At 36.8% G+C, this 17329-nt stretch overlaps 1 protein-coding gene across 1 annotated transcript; it reads right to left on the bottom strand.

Annotated features, from left to right (window-relative positions):
- Positions 1–1553: 1553 nt before the first annotated feature.
- On the bottom strand, positions 1554–15357 carry lrig2 (leucine-rich repeats and immunoglobulin-like domains 2). The gene is made up of 18 exons (XM_079884363.1): positions 14752–15357; positions 13712–13786; positions 13360–13494; positions 12663–12803; positions 12320–12463; positions 11123–11266; positions 10810–10953; positions 9769–9849; positions 9612–9683; positions 8824–8892; positions 8518–8681; positions 7994–8305; positions 6531–6812; positions 5991–6434; positions 5194–5346; positions 4915–5055; positions 4537–4800; positions 1554–4384 (listed from the first exon to the last, which is right to left on the bottom strand). The coding sequence occupies exons 1-18, from the start codon at positions 14931–14933 to the stop codon at positions 4197–4199; spliced, it is 3135 nt and encodes a 1044-aa protein (XP_079740489.1). The 5' UTR covers positions 14934–15357; the 3' UTR covers positions 1554–4196.
- Positions 15358–17329: the final 1972 nt, after the last annotated feature.

Here is a 17329-nt window from a genome sequence, read left to right as displayed (position 1 = left end):
TTTACTACAATTTTCACAGGTGTAGTATTTAAAATTACGCTATGCATTGTGTTGTGTTTTAGTCTTTTGTTATCTATTGTGATGTATATATCCAAGTGAATGGGCTTCTCGAACAAGGAAAAATGTTGGGCGGGACTTGATTTTGTGCATCGTGAATTGATTGGATAGTTGTGGTTTGCTATTGGTCGATCTCATGTGAGTGACAGGTTGTCCCGCCCTCACGCCAGTAAACGCGTCATCAGAGCGAGAAGGGATGACGCTGCAAGAGGGAAGGAAACAAGGCTCTGAACACAAATAAATAAACTAGTTTATTAGATCTCTACTGGTTGTTCAAAACCGAACAAGCCATTTAAACCAAGTATCCATCCAACACCTAAAGGAAGTATAGTCTAAGCTGAGGTCTAAACGAAGGCAATAGCCTGAGGTTTTTCTTGAGCGGTGCGTGCAGAGGACACAGCACGTCCCCATTCGACTAGTGTAATAATCCAAAGCGAGTAGTGTTTGAATGAATTATTGATAAAGCCGAGTAAAGAGGGTTAGCAGCAGGCGGAGGTAGGCTATGTACTTTGATCTCACAACTATAATTTCTCTCTCTGAACATCTCTTGGAGGATGGGAATGGAAATTGTCAGTTCAAGTATTTAGAGGAATTCAAAGTGGTCGGCATTTTAAACTCAGCGAAAACTTCCAGAAAAGTTCTGCAGTTCACTATATTAGCATAATTCAGACACACTTCGAGACACTGTAAGTGGGCTGTGGCACAGCGCTAACACAAAACACTTACAATAACAATACCTTTTTCCCCTCGACAAAGCAATATTATTAGGGATCATATAATTGAAAATAACAAAAAATAACAAAAAGTTAGAATTTACTCACTTCAGGCCTTTTTTTATCTCCTTGGAAGGAACACATAATGTTAGGAGATCAAACTGTAGTAGAATCAATCTCAACCTCATCAAATTTGATATGAACCCTGTAACACCTGACATATGAATTAATAATCTTTTTTTTTTTTTTTACCTTTAGAGAAAATATTTAATAAAACAAAACAAAACTTTTTTTTATTTTTTTATAATTATTATATTTGATACATAAGGCTTTTATGGCTATAGTATGACATATGAAAAGATGGAGCTCACGATCAAGGAGGCCCAAACTGAGCAAAAATATGAAACTTGGTGCCGTGGCCAAAAAGAAATATGACCATAGTATGAAATTCAGATAGCTTGTAAAGCCTGTGTAATTATATTATGATTTCTTACAAAATGATGTACGAATAATCAATTAAATAGGCTAAAACGACCTAATTTTTTTTCTTTGCTAATAAAGCATAAACTATCCATATCAATCAGACGACGGAAGGCATGTAGTAGATTGTGTACATTGTTCAGCAAAGTTTTGATAATGTTGATAATTTAGAGGCCTTAGAAATTTGCGTATTAAATATTATACACTATAGGCTTTATATGGTTGAATATGAGCAATAGTAATAATGCTTCTTAGCTAGCTCCACTAATAACAGTTTATTTGAATAACATGGCTATCTTCACTCGTGGTGCATGTGAATTCATTTTATTGTTTAAATGTCAGCTAAATGTCAGAATTTTCTGAAACAATGTTCTTTATACATGCTTTACAGAATGTACAGGTACAGCATACAAAAAAAATATACAAAAAAAATGAACAAAACATTTATAAAGCAGCATTTAAATATTGTCTAAGCACTGAAGCTAAACTTTGGTTTGCGGAAGGCAGGAATGTTTGATCCGTGTGGATTTTCTTTGGTGTAAATTGAACAGAACTGTGAGTGAAATCATACTTGTTCATTTTTTAAAGATCCCAACAAAGTCCTGTATAATTTGGAGTAAAATAAAAACTGATGTCCTCTTAAATTACATTTAAACAAAACTGTTTTGCATTAATCTCCCACAAGCTGAACCAAGAGAGACCACAGTAAGAGGCCAAGCAAGCATTAACAGTAATTCGAAAAATGTAGAGGTTTTAAACGTTGCTGGAAGCCTCTGATGACACACACTTCTTTCCTTTCAGTGAGGGAAACTGACGCAGCGGGGAGTCATCTACATCATGTGGCATCAATGTCTCCTGATTAGTGTAATTGTATAGCAAACTGCAAGGCAAGAGACTGTGCAAAAAGCAACAAATTAATATGCAAATGAAGGGGTAGTTATCGCAGTTGGAAAGTGGTTGATAAGAAATCATTTCCATTAAAAGAAGACAGGTGAGGACAGTGACCACATATCTGCCGCAGTGAAAGATCCAGCTTTTGTACGCTCAAAAAGTGCAAAATGTCAGTTGTACTGCAAAATGAATGGTTAAGATGTAATCAGGGATCCGTACAGATGGTTTGGGTCATCAAGCATTCAAGTGTGAGTCAAGATTAAATCAATGTGAAAATAGGTAATAGCACCCGTAAATGTGACCTTTATATTGGTCGAAGCAAACTCAAATCTGTTGCAAAATCCACATGGGGACATGTTTCACCTCACACAAAAATCCATATTGCGCAGATTTCTATTGAGATGACTGCATTTTGCCCACAGAATTTCGCCATAGAAAGGTAAACGCCAGTGCACCTTTAAAGCAAGGTTGTGGCTAATATCCGAAACCTGAAAAATGCTGTTCTGGAGGCAGGAAGAGATCGATGCATGTTCAAATCAAGATACCTAAATCTAGATCATTTGGTTCATTTTGAAATCCAACAATCCTGTGCATGCTTTTCAGCATAAGAATAATTTCTAAAACATAATGGTCATTAAATATTCCCTATATATCTCCGAAGCTCACTTGATTTTGAACATATTCATTAGACGTGATGTTAGTGCCTTGAAAGTTTCCTTAAAAGGTGTCTGTAGAACAAGAGGGCAGCGAGACAGACTTTAGGTACCTCTCTTAAGACAATGTTTACAGGCAAGAAAGTCAAAATCAAGCGGTCCTTCTAAGGCCAAAAAAACTCCTAACTGTCACAATTGTTTTTAAACCTTAAATTGAGAAGATGACCTGAAAGCCTATCTGAGCTTCACAAGTACTCAAAGGCAAGATGAGATTAGTTTGATCCAGCTGTAACAAAAAATGTCAAATGCATCATGTACTGGACGGGTGAGACCGGGCGAACTCAAACTTAAGTACAGCAATGCATTTGTGAACAGCACACAGGCAGATTTTCGCATCACTATGGCTACCCCCAGTCTGCTATTTGTCAGACGAAATGTAGCCCCGCCTTCAAACTCACACCATTGGTGCTCAAACAAAAATATTGCAATTCCATTCAAGAATGCACATAGTGGGGGTAGACCAATCAAATTGTTAACCCTTAAAGTTCTGTAGCAAAAGACAAAATAGAAAGACGAAAAAAGCAGCATAAAAAATAAAATCGAGTTTGCATATTACGATTGCATAAGGCTGTACTGGGCAGATTGTCAAAGGTGCAATATATCCGGTCTTTCTTACTGTCTATTATAGTGCCTAAAGAAAACACAGAGAGAAATTGAAGAATGTTTGGGTTTGTGAGAAGCAATACAAAAAAAAATGCATTATTAATGACAAATAACAGTAAATCCATCGTACAATAACAGTGGAAACAACAGAGTCTTCTACTCTGTTAACACATTATTGGTCATCAGTCAGTACCACTTGCCAATAGGAATGAGAAATGCAGCACAGGTGATTGACCCTCTGATGTCACTCAGAGAACATCACTGCCCTATTTTGGCAGTCCAATCTTCACAGTCACTGTTCGTACAGGTTCTGTACCAGAGCAAAAGCAAGTTATAGGTGAGTCTGGGTCAAGCTTTGGCATACGCAAAAAGGCTCAACGCTCTTAAGTAGGCAGGAAAACCTAATATGGCATAATTTGTACGTCACAGGTTACGGTAGGACTATTGGAGCTCTGGGAAATGTTACATTCAGGGCCCAAACCAGACTGGACAATTGAGGAATAGTGAAAGCAGGACATCTCTCTCCTGTTTCAAAGAGTTTTCCGCAAAATGCACATCCAATTGGGCTAACAAAGGAACATGGCGGGGAGGGACAGGAGAGGCAGTGTAAACATTGAAGAGAGAGGCGTTTCATTTGGCAGATAATGAGGCTTCTCCAAGGAGGTAGTGGGCTGAGAGCACTGGGAGGCGACTGAAGGACAAGGTGGTGATGTTTGGGGAAGACAGGGCTGACTGGGGTTTATGTGGGCGCAGAGGCGCTTTCCTGTGAGTTAGTCCTGTATGAGCCTTCCTCCAGTGTCCCCCTCCTCTCCTCTCGGCTGTCCCCTGCGGACACACCCATCGGGGGCTTATGTACAGTCACTGAGGCCTGGGGAAGGATGGAAGAGTTGGTTTCCTCCCCATCCCAAAATGACCTGCCTGGGACATCTGAGACAAGAAAAATAGAGATTGTGAAAATAGGCGCATGCAGTAGCTCAGCTCCAAACATGGAAGAATATGGTTTGCTAGGTAAAAGGATATTGGACTGAAATAAGGTGCATTTCTAAATGTCATTTATGCTTGTAAGGTGTTCATCTCACCAGTGCTATAGAGTTGTGACGGCGGTAGTCGTGGTTCATGGTTGGTGAGGAACACAGAGGCGTTCTGCTGGCTAATAAAACTCTCCAGTGTCGTGTCCGTGTGCTCGGTGCGCTGATCCCGCTCTTGATGGCCGTCCCGAGAGATCTGAGCCACAAGTGGGTCGTCCTCTGTCAGGTAGGCGTATGGACAGTACTCACGCGTGCGCGAGTAGATATTGGCGTTGTCGTAGCAGTCTGAGCAGATGACTAGAGGGCCAGCTCCCCCTAAAAAGACAAACAGGAGTCAGGATGGCGACTGGTGAGGCAAACTATGTACTGACATGAATGATGACAGAAAATTCCTTTTTAAGCAAATAAATAATAAAAATGTAATGTTACCATTGGGGACATTTGCCTGTCCCTCTCTGGGTTCACTCCGGTGGAAGCTGCTACGTCCAGCAAAGAAAGAGCCCACATGACTACCCAGCATTCCATTAGCGTCTGGATCAACATCACTGCTCACTTCACCGTAACATACTCCTGTTGAAACGCATCACAACATGCATCCATTATAATGACTCGTCAAGAGACTAAATGAGTTGTCAGATTTGATCTGTTTTATTTTACAGCCTTTATGAAGAAATAAACTCTTGCTAGAGGAGCATAGCATGATATTACCATCAGTGCCTTTGTGGACATAACCGTTAGCATGAGAGGGCATGAGCTGCTGGTGGCTTCCGTTCTCTGAGTTACTGTATCCCTCCTGAGGCTCTGACAGCGTACCCTGAGACGAGAGGTAACTGGGAATGTCTGCTGGTAGGTTCATCTCATCTGGAACACACCCAACAGAAAGATTTATACATTAAACTTTTTTGTGCATACATTTGTAAGATTGTTACAAACTCTTATAATGCCTATTTCAATAGCATGGTAGAGCTGTTGCATTTATTATATTCTGATTGTGATTATTTGAGATAATATACTATACTAAATCAAACAATCTGGGTTCAAAATATGTGAAAGACTACTTAAACATGACTAACTTAAAGTAGGTCAAAAAGAGACACATTTATTCTAAATATTAAAATATTTACAACATTTAAGTAAATAGTATTTATTTAAATTGTTATATTTAATGAATATATTTAAACAAAGTATATTATATTTTATTAAGTGTATTATTCATGGTATTCTCCCCAGTGCAATTTTTGTTAAACATTATTTTTTAAAACAAGTCATGTTTATGCTTACTAACATGAACAAAACAGACTATCAAATTGTTAATTTAATTATCTCTGCTAATAATTAGCCAACCAAAATTTCATAATCACAGAAACCCTACTAGGCATTTTTTTTTTTTTATTAATTTTGTCCATCAACTGGACATTATATAACAAAAATGAGATTTTTTTTTAATGAAATACTATTTTTAGTTTTAAATGTTTAAACTGATACGTGCAGAATTGTCCACTGACCTGTATTTGTTATGCTGTAGTCTTCACTCTTTCTCCTCATGTGGTAAATGACGATGACCCACACAAGCGAGGTGCCAACAACGCAGCAAACGACCACCATCACAACAATGCCAACCGTTGTCCATCCATCCTGACCGTATACGCTGGTCACCGGGTCGCAGTTGGCCGAGGGCAAGACGCTGAGGTAGATATGACCGCGCTCTGTGCCCAGCGTGTTGGACATAATGCATGTGTATTTCCCTGCATCAGCAGGACCAGCATCAACGATTATGAGGAGCTGATTGGCTGCAGCGAAGAAGTGACGTTCTGTCAGTATTAACGGGGCGTCGTCTTTGGTCCAGTTGAGGCGGGGGGTGGGGCTACCACGAGCTATGCACTGGAGGACAGCAGTCTCACCTCGGGCAACATTACGATCCTCTAGAGGGCGCTGAAAGGATGGGGTTTCTGTCAAAAAGAGCAGATTTTAATGATTAAATAAATGATTATTAAATATAATTCAGAAGAAAACTTTTGTCATTAGATCACTGTAAAATACTATACCTAGCACAGTAAGAGTGGCATTGGCCGACAGGCTGCCCGCCTCGTTTTTGGCCGTGCAGCTATAGATGCCCATATCCTCCGCCTTCACATTAGCAATGAAAAAAGTGTCATCGTCTGGCATGACATGCATCCTTCTTTCACGGGCAGCAGGGAAATTGATACCGCCATCTTTTTGCCATGCGATCTGGGGTGTCGGGTGTCCCTCTGCAGCGCACTCCAACCTAGCGACTGTCCCGGTGCGGATGGTCAGATCCATGGGTGTCTTCAGGAAAGTGGGGAGCTCTGGGAAAAGCCATTAGTGAGTTATTTTCACTGCTTTACACTGGTAAGTCCAGAAAGTCATAAAAATATCTGGATTATTCTCATATAATTGGACTAAAAAAAAAAGCACCATGGTATTACCATGATTTCTTTCATGAAGTTTATTCGAAATATGGAATAAATATGATTATCATTAAGGGCAATTACTAATATTACTATTATTTATTACTAACTACATTATTATTACTGCTAATGCCATTACTATTTATAATCCATTCTTCAAGTGGTCTCTGTGTGTATGTGAGTATTTTAATACCTGAAGTAAATTATATTATTAAAATAAAAATAATACTTAAAGTTTAATTATAACATTAAATTATACATTTAAGTTACTTAAAAGTTACCTTGTACAATATTTAATAAAGCCTTAAAATCATTTTATGTACGGAAATGTATGTAAGCAAATATTACACTAACAATAAATCATTTTCAACATGAAATGCAACAACAGAATTCATCTTTTGAGTAAACGAAAACAAGCAAGTTAATCAAAACCCTAAACAGCACCGTTTGTTACAGTGTTTACTTTGAGAATAATGTTTCTGTTATTGTCATTCTATTATTAGGTTACAAATCCACTCTTCTTCCATCAGCATCATGAACTGATATAAACAGAATAATTACATTGCTGAGGTCAGCATCCCAGAGGGCTGCTATGTTTGTTCAACGGACATGGAAAATTAAAAATGGACAGAGCTCTAAAAACAACCATGGAGAAATGAGGGTAAATAAGGGGAGGAAAAAAACAAATGCCAAACAATTTATCAAAGCATCTGGAGAGATCATAGTGCTTTAGCAATACGCCAATAAAGACTACTTAAACCGTATCACATTTAAAGAAGCCAAAAGAAGACATTTATTCTAAATATTAAAATATTTACAAAATTTAAGTAAATAGTATTTATTTAAATTATATTTAAATTCTATTATATTTAATGAATGTAATATATTTAAATAAACATTAAGCATGTCCGGCTCTTTATATTCTCATTCATGCATTTCATCACTCTATATGCTATATATTTACATACCGCAATATCCAAAATATAGCAAAATCTCTGACAATAGACATTTTTATACCGCCCAGCCCTACTCTAGACCCGTAAGAATATTGTAACAATCAATTTCCATAAGGCACTAACCATTAACAGTGAGCTTGGCCACAGTGGAGTAGTTGGAGCCAAAATGGTTGGAGACCACACACTGGTATTGGCCCTCGTCGGTGAAATTGACGTTGAGCAGGTGGAGTACGGTGGTGTAGAGAAGAAGCTGATCCTGGTACCGAGCGTAGTTCTGCACCTGAGCGTCATACAGCACCTCTCCGTCTTTGCGCCAGGCGGTGCTCATGGGAGAGTCGCTGCTGCTGAACGCAGAGCAGTTCAGAGTGATGTTGGTCCCACGTAAGGCCACAACGGTCTTGGGGTGAGCGCTGATCTGGGGTTTGGGGAAGTCATCTGCAAGTGAGACCAAAATAAAGAGATCTTAATCCAAGATATAGCTAATACTTTTTATATTTAAAGTTTTACTTCTTAATCATAAAATAACTTTTTTTTTTAAATGGCACAAGACACGCCACATTAGCCAAAAAGGTCAGAGACATTTCATTAGAGTGCTGTGAAAAGTGTTTTTGTAAGAGAAAGCATGAGGTAACTGTCATGTCACTCACTGCAGACAAACTCCTCTGGTTTAACAACAAGCACACTAGATCCTGCCAGGGATGCGGGATGAGCGCAGACGGCGGTGCAGGATTGCTGGAAGTGGCTGTCAGTCAACCACTGGCCTAACCACTGCAGCTGACAGTCACACAGGAGACTGCTGGTGTTCAAATCACTGAGGAAGACCACAATACATGCATTATTGAGAATACATACTAACATACAGACAAAAATGCAACAAAAATATATTATGTAAAATGCAGACACCGAACATACATGAAATACATACAGTCTGTAGATAGAAAACAATCACTTACAGTGTTTTAAGTTTTAAATGAGTGAAAGCGTCAGGATGAATAGACATGATGCCATTCTTACTCAGGTCCCTGTAGAACAAATTCACAAAGATTATTCATATGGGAACAGTACAAAAGAGGAGGGCTTTGTGTTTTGTTGAATAATAGAAAGGATTAGATTATATTGTCTTTACATTGCAACTGCACAAATGCAAATAGGAACAATATAACCTTATAAATCTAAAATCCATAACAACCAATAGTATAAGCATAATCAGATATATTGGTGAATATAATGATATTAGCCAAATATCTATTATAAAAGTCCTCAATAAATTCAGATCAAAAAAATGTTATGGGGTCAGAGTGTAAAAGGGTTTAAAATTAAATTTTGGTGCTCAATTTCAAACTAATCAAGTAAAATTTTAGCTTTATGGAACCATGGCAGCCTATTTCTGCCTAAGAGTTAAAAAGGGCTTTTTACCTCACAATTGCAACTGTATTGCTTATAAGTGTGACTTTGAAATATCACAGTTTAAATTTAAGTCTGCATGACATGAAAATTATATTTGTTATATTAAATGCATGTTTTATATCTTTGTGTGAACAATTCATCTGTGAATACGTTTCATTTAAAAAAAAAAAAGTTTGACCTTGTAATGTTTTTCAAAATGACATAACTGGACCTCCCAGTGAAAACAATAGACTTCTTTCTGATATATGCAGAACAATATCTGGAAGGATTTCTATATTATTGCATCAGGAGACATGACGTTCCCAAAATACTAAGGGCTAAAAGAGAGACTCACAAATGCTCCAGCTCCATCAGACCCTCGAATGCTTTCTTAGTGATGGTCCTGATTTTATTATTCTGTAAAACTCTGGAAAACAGACACATGCTTATGTCAAACCACACTTCACATCTCAGAGTCAGATGAAACAGCTCATTTCAACCAACAAACTTACAGCGAGTTCAGCCTCTTCAAACCCACAAACATGCCAATTAAGTCCTCAATGGCGAGGGATATCTCATTATTACGGATGTCCCTGGAATAAGCAAAAAAAAAAGAGAACCATCAGAAAGTTAGCAAACTTCCAACTGCTGCTGAGTAGAATGTTTTCTATAACCTTAAAATGTCAGAGCTGCTTTCTTCAGGAGATTGTACTTCTATATAGAGAATTATGGTTCTAAGGCTCTACGGCTCTACGGAAGCTCAGCATCATTGTATGCTTATCAAGTATAATAGGGGGTTTTGTACAGACAGGCTGGTATGTGGGAGTATTGTGAGATCATCTTCACGCACTACTGGACGAAAAAGGCTGTCATCGCTTTACAACTGTGCCAAAGGGACGTGGCTGAGGATACAAGAGGTGGGCATGTTTGAATGTGCTCTTTTTCTTTGGGGTGAGCTGAAATGCAGAAACTAAACTAAAAGGACTTATATAGGGGCTTAAAATAAAGGGATAGACTATATTGTTTGCAATTATGGGCTCATCTTATTTTATAGAGATATGCTACTTCCATTTTCATTAAATCTGTTGTACACATTAACACACACCTGTCTTCATCTGAGAGCAAATATGCGATAAGAAGATAAATTCATTTCAAAATTAGTACAACATCATTTTTCAGCAAAAGGGTTTATGAACTTATCGCTGCCCCAATTACATTAAATTATAACTGTAATAATATATGTATTACAGCAAATTAAAACACATAAAATATTTATAATTTTATTGTGAAATGAAAATGAAAAATAAATGAAGACAAAAGCCAAATTTGTTAAATACCAATGAAGTGACATTTTTGAACATAACTCATTTAACCTTTTCATTGCCATCAAAGGGAACTTGCTGAACCTAAACATAGGAGCCTGATAAAATCCTAATTTAAAAGAAAAATGTAAGACTAAAATAATGCATTATGTATATAAACTACAGACTTATTTGGTGTTACCGAAGACATGTATAATGTGAGAGACAAAAGGGGAATGTGGTTTATCTTACAATGTACGGGCGTTAGTCAGGCTGCTGAACACTCCTTCCCCCAGGTGTGTGATTTGATTGTCACCCAAGTTGAGATTCTGCAAGAGACTGAGACCAGCAAACACCCAGTCCTCCAGACGACTCAAGTGATTGAAAGACAAATCCCTGGAAACCAAACACACACACACGCATTAATCTAGTGGCAACAATCAAATTCAACACCTCGAGAAAAAACACCCAGAAAACAATGACTGACCAAGCATTTCTAGAACAAAATTGCATTACATTATTGCATATAGGATAAAAGTTTAAGGACAGGGCTGAAGTCACTCACAATTCTTCCAAGCGATGGCAAAACTCCCAGGCATCGGCTCGGATGAGTCCGATATTGTTCTGATTGACCCGCAGAATCCTTAGCATGTGCAGTCCATACAGCCAGCCCTTATTCAGCTCCGTCAAATTATTATACTCCAACTCTCTGCGAAAGGACACATCATGTGGAACAGAAACTTAATAAATTAGCTGAATTAAACAACTTTAAGGTGATGTATGGTTTAAAATAAAAATACTACTAAAACCAAGTCTCAATATAGGGGTGGGTGATAATATATAATATCACGATATAATAATCAAATAATTCTTTTTCATGTTGGTTTTAAAGACTATTTTGCATCCAAACTGTTTACAAGATATAAATGAGTGTTTACGTAAACCTTGTGTGTATTTGACAGTTTATGTGCAAAAAGATGTGAAAGAACTTAGTTCAGTACTCTCTAGTTCTCTAGTTCAGTCTCTCTCTCTCTCTCTCTCTCTCTCTATATGAATTGCTCTAAAATGGCTTAAAGGGTGTTTTTTTCCCCCCAGAGGAACAACCACTTAAAATTATTGGCAAGTTGTTTAGTGTAGGTAGTAAATAACAGTTAAAGGAGAAGTTCACTTTTAAAATGAAAATTCTGTCATCATATACTCACCCTCCTGTTGTTTCAAAGCTGTATGAATTTCTTTCTTCTGCTGAACAGAAAGGAAGATATTTAGAAGAATATCAGTAACCAGACAGTTTTTGGGTCCCAATGACTTCCATAGTATATTTTTTTCCTACTATGGAAGTCATTGGGACCCAAAAACTGTCTGGTTACTGATATTCTTCTAAATATCTTCCTTTCTGTTCAGCATAAGAAAGAAATTCATACAGCTTTGAAACAACATGAGGGTGAGTATATGATGACAGAATTTTCATTTTAAAAGTGAACTTCTCCTTTAAGATGTCAGTAGAAAGGGGTCACTTGCGCTTCAGTCTGGTTGGTGCTCACGGAACAGGACGCAAAAATCAACAGAGGAGACCCAAGGTCTAGCTAGGACCAAGGAACAGGACCGGAGCACACAACGTTTTAAATAATTTATTATTGGTACAAAACGACTAACCTTTCGACGCCCATGCGTCGTCTTCAGAGTCAAAGGACTACTTGAAATGCTTAAAAATATAGTAATAATTAAAATAAAATAATGTAAAACCCTGAATGCATTGACTCACAGCTCCTCCATGTTTTCCAATCCAAAGAGTGCTCCATCCATCAGCTTTGTGATGCCATTACGCTGCATCTTCAACGATTTAAGAGCCTTCAGTTCTTTAAAAATGAGACTTTCCACCACACGAATCCTGTTGCGCCTCAACTCTCTGAAAAAATGACGAAAACATAGAGAAGCACATTATAATAAGTCTAAACCATGGCGCTAACAACCTGAGAGAGACAAGACGACAAGGAAAAAACTCCCCACTTGATAATATCAGTAGCATTTAGCAAGCAGTAAAACTGTCAGATACAATCTAATTGAGCACTGCAATAACATCCAATTCATTAGCCATGAATACTCACAAGACTTGGAGCTGAGAGAGGGTGAAGACTTTATCAGGCAGCAGAGAGAGTCTGTTCTGGTTTATCTTCAACACCAGAAGGGAGCTGATGTTTCCAAAACAGCCAGGCTCTAAGGAACTTATCTTGTTTTTGCTCAGGTTGCTGTTGTGATGGAGAAAGGAAACAGACAGTTATCCATAAACCTCAAAAGGAATCAGAAAAACACCAATTATTTAATGACAAAGTAAAGATCAAAGCAACATGTGACGACATTTAAAGGGTTAGTTCACCCAAAAATGAAAATTCTGTCAGTAATTACTCACCTTCATGTTGTTCCAACCCCGTAAGACTTTCGATGTTTAACTAACTTTTAAACGATGTTTAACTAACTTTTCTGGACCGGCAGAATGAAATTGCCTAGAAGCCTATGAAGGAGTGAGCCAGCTCTCAGATTTCATCAAAAATATCTTAATTTGTGTTCCGAAGATGAATAAAAGTCTTACTGGGTTGGAACAACATGAGGGTGAGTGATTACTGACAGAATTGCAATTTTTCGGTGAACTAACCCTTCAAGTTGTCACACTAACTACTGAAGTGTAGAAGATAACTTCTTTAGAGAGCTCTCTTAAACTACTTAGAAGTTCACTACAGTCTCACCAAAGTGCACAATTCAGACAAGCCTGAGTACAAAAATCAGGACAAAAAATGAAACACTCACAGGTATTTCAGCTGCATGGGAGGGAATGATCCGGCCTTAAGTTCAGATATAGAATTAGAGCTCAAGTCCAGGCTTTCCAGAGATGAATATGGCAACAGCTGCTCTGCCATAACTTCAGAGATTCGGTTATGAACACTGAAAATAAATAACAGATGGTTATAGATGTACTATATGATCACTCACTCTTAATGAAATGTAAAATAGTAAACAATCACGCAATCCATGTACTGTTACATTTCAGTAGCTGTGTCTTATTTATTATCATCTTGTATATTATAAGCAACTGGAGCAATTTCACCAGCTATAAACCGCAGTAAAGAATGAAAAAGGATGAACTTAGAAGTTAACTTACAGTGACAGCACAGTAATGTTGGACGAGGCATCTCCAAGAAAAGGCACCGCTGTAAGTTCGTTCTGATTCATAGACCTATATTCACACAGAGTGAATTATTAAAACCTGAAAAAGCAGTCACCGAAGAATAAAAGACTTTACAGAACAATATAGCCTATTATAAACCTGAAAACTGAGGAAAATGACTAAAGAAATTTAGCTAAAGGAATATCTGGTTGTATTCATATAGAAAAAAGTAATATGCCAGCAAGTGTGTAACCAAAAATATTTAAGACTGGGGGTCAAATGTCAAGTCTATAATTTGCACCCTCCATTCAGATTTGATAAAAGACTTTTCACACCATTGCATACTTTAATAAAGAATTAGTTACAATAAATCAAAGCAAAATAAACAATATACCAAACTAAACTAGCAATAGTAAACAGAACTTAGCTAAAAAACCAAGATGGCGAGAAAAAAAAGATAAACAGAAGGTATGGCAAGGTAGTTAAACACATAGGCTAGGTACCTACAGTAAACCTCAAAACGTGCTCTTTACACTACAGTTCTCTCTAAAATCCAGTTTAATAAAACATATAAAGTTTGTCATAAGAAATAATAGTCAGAAAAACTTAATATTTTGAACTGGAACAACCTATTTAGACAAAACATAAAAGAAAATCTAAGTTTCCATCCGTGTTTTGTATAACGTTAGCTAATTTTCATCAGTCTTTTCTGGCTTATATACTGTAGTATGATATAATAAGAATATGGAGCTCATACTCGCGAAGGAAACCCCCTTAATGTTATTCAGAGGCCAAAACTGAGCGGGAAAATATGCAATTTGGTACAGATGTTGTTATTTATATACCCAAAAATAAAGATGAAATACTGATAGCTTATAAAGCAAACCTATGACACAACACAAGATTTGATAAAAAGCAAATAAATACTACTAAAATGGCATAACTGTCAGTGGTGCGTTAGTATTGTGAACATGTGTAGCCCTGCAGGAGGATGACCATCAGGCAATGTAAACAACATCTCCTCTATTACTCACGCATGGGTGATCCAGGCTGGAGCTTCCAGAGCCGCAGAAGTCAGTCTTTTCCTATTGCAATCCAGCAGTGGAGCTGCACCTGGACCATCAGAACACGTACAGGGAGAAGGGCAAGTGTCCAGGCCCACGACACTCACTATGAGCAGGAACAGGGCCTGGGGGATGGGCCAGGCCTCCGCCATTTTGAGTTCCTTGATCGCAAATGATCAATCCAAATTATGGCATCAATGAGACACAGAGATCAATCTGTGTTTTAGAATATACATCTGATTTCATATAAATCCGAATTAAAGTGAAAAGCATAAAATCAATCCGGAGCCATCACTTTGCTCTCTCAGCTCGTCCCTTCGAAATTCCCTTCTTCCGCCTTGCAATCTCTGCAGCTTCAAGAATTCCCAAACGGAGCGTCAAACAAGCTTCAGGATGTGGAAATGTGGCTCAGATATCCCAAAAGAGTTCATGTCCTATATTAGATTATGACTTTGCATTTGAAGAAAATATATGATATAACTGAAAAATCGCCTTTCCAAACATTGTTCCTCGACTTTTTTCCCAAGGAAAAACAAAAGCATCTTCTTCCGTTGACACGTGAGCCACCCCTCTGTCACGTGCTCCTGGAGGCCTCACGTCATTGGCCAGTCGACAAATCCATCAAACTTTGATTTTTCCACATTCTTTCAACAAAAATAGTTTTAAAACAATTATTCTAGTGGTTATCTTCTCATTAAAAGCGGGTTTTACGACAGTTTGATTGCGTCTCTTTAATTTTTTTTTATTTATTTATGAAGTTTGCAAGATTTGACCACAACATCAGAACTTTCCATCTTTTATCAAAACGGGTTAAAATGTACTTTACACTTGTAAGAATTTAAATTCACATGATATTTATCTGTTTATTTTTTATAACAAAGAATTGTACTTGTTGCACATTACTTTCATTATCATCATTCAAAAACCATATGGTAATCTGATTAAAAATGTATGTAATGTATGTAAAATATGTAATGTTGTTTTTCTCAAAATAATTATTTATTAATCTTTGTTAACTTTAGTTAATACAAAATATTAACTAAAATTGTTAACTGTTCAATCATTTTTAATGTATCTGAACAATGAAATTTTAATTTGAATAATGTATTAGTAATTACTGTATTAAAATTAACATGAACTAAGATTAATAAACATTTTAGAAGTACCCTATTGAAAAGTGTTAGGCCTACTGAAATAAAATAATACTAATAATGAATTTGATTGGTTGCTATGTAAGAGTGATTCCCACAGCAACATCAATCAACAAGACATCATCAACACAGCAGTGAAATTGTATTTATTGACGTGTAACAATGAAATGATCTATTTCATATGTATGTGCCAAGGGCCATTTCTCTGACTACACTCTTGATGTAACTCAAAGTATAAATTAGACACAATAGTAAGAAGAGATATTTTTAAACTATGTCAGCATCGTAACATCTGTAATATATTGTGCCCAATGATATAATAACAAAGTTATGAGATTCATTTTCCATAGGCCTACATTTATTTTATTTTAGTTTATCTTTATATTCTAGTAGCCTATATTACATGCAGCTATTGCATTGTGTAAGACATTTATTACATTTAGGCCAATATACCCTATATAGGAAAGCAACTATTGATTGTAATTAAAAAATAATCAAACACAAACTGAAAATAAAAAATGGTAGTTTTAGCTAAAGCATGTTTTAAATTGGGTTCCATTAGTAAAAAAAAAAAAAGAAAAAAAAAAGACTTGACTGCTTTGACATAAACAGACACATTTATTGTCTAACAGCAGGTAATCCACTTGCTCTACCAGAATTGCCCACACATGTTAGTCAAACATTATTTGACAATTCAGAAATGCCAACTCTCACTCATTCAGCGTGAGACTCGCGCAATTGACACTTTTCTCACGCCATACATCCATTTTCTCACGCAGAGATAAATCGCGAAGCAAAGAGACAGACAAGACAGAGCAGGTTCCCTTTGATATGAAACTAATTCTCAGCTCTCAAATTCTGTCAATCTTATTACGAAATTTATGACCATAGCACGTTAGTTGGCTAGAATTTTTTTTTTTTTTATAATATATTTAGTATTAGTAGTCTATAAATGAGTATTTTGCTAAATATGTGCACTATCTTACATATTTATTATATTTTTACTTGTATCATTAAAATATTATAAAGTTAAGTTATAAAAAACGCATTATATTATATAGTAGTTTAACTTTAATTATTACTTTAATAATACCAGCTCACAGGGCTCTCTGTAGCCTGTTTACAGCATTATGTGAGAATGTCTTTCTTGAGAAAAATTAACATGTTGTACTGTTCAAGATCGGAATCAAACCACAAGAATTGAATTGAATTGAAATTGTAAAATTTGTATCAAGCAATAATAAAAGCAGTAGCCTACCAGTCATTGCACCATTATTTTTTACATCCCCCCAATCCCCCCCCCCCCTTGTTTGTCCCCCCCCTTAAAGTTTGAAGATTTTACTCAAAGTCAATAAAATGTTGTTAACATGATCTAATGCACTGTTAACATGTTTAAA

This window comes from Squalius cephalus (assembly GCF_949319135.1).
Source record: "Squalius cephalus genome assembly, chromosome: 10".
Taxonomy (NCBI): domain Eukaryota; kingdom Metazoa; phylum Chordata; class Actinopteri; order Cypriniformes; family Leuciscidae; genus Squalius; species Squalius cephalus.
Note: the sequence above shows the minus strand (reverse complement) of the source record. Positions and strands in the feature narration are given on the sequence as shown.

What these genes read in the sequence shown, in the direction of transcription:
- lrig2 (XM_079884363.1), bottom strand. Translation starts at nt 14,933, where the DNA reads ATGGCGGAGGCCTGGCCCATCCCCCAGGCCCTGTTCCTGCTCATAGTG. An exon ending in GGCCAAGCTCACTGTTAATG is followed by an intron (nt 6,813 to 7,993) that starts GTTAGTGCCTTA and finishes GGCTTTTCCCAG; the next exon opens with AGCTCCCCACTTTCCTGAAG. An exon ending in GTCACAACTCTATAGCACTG is followed by an intron (nt 4,385 to 4,536) that starts GTGAGATGAACA and finishes TTCTTGTCTCAG; the next exon opens with ATGTCCCAGGCAGGTCATTT.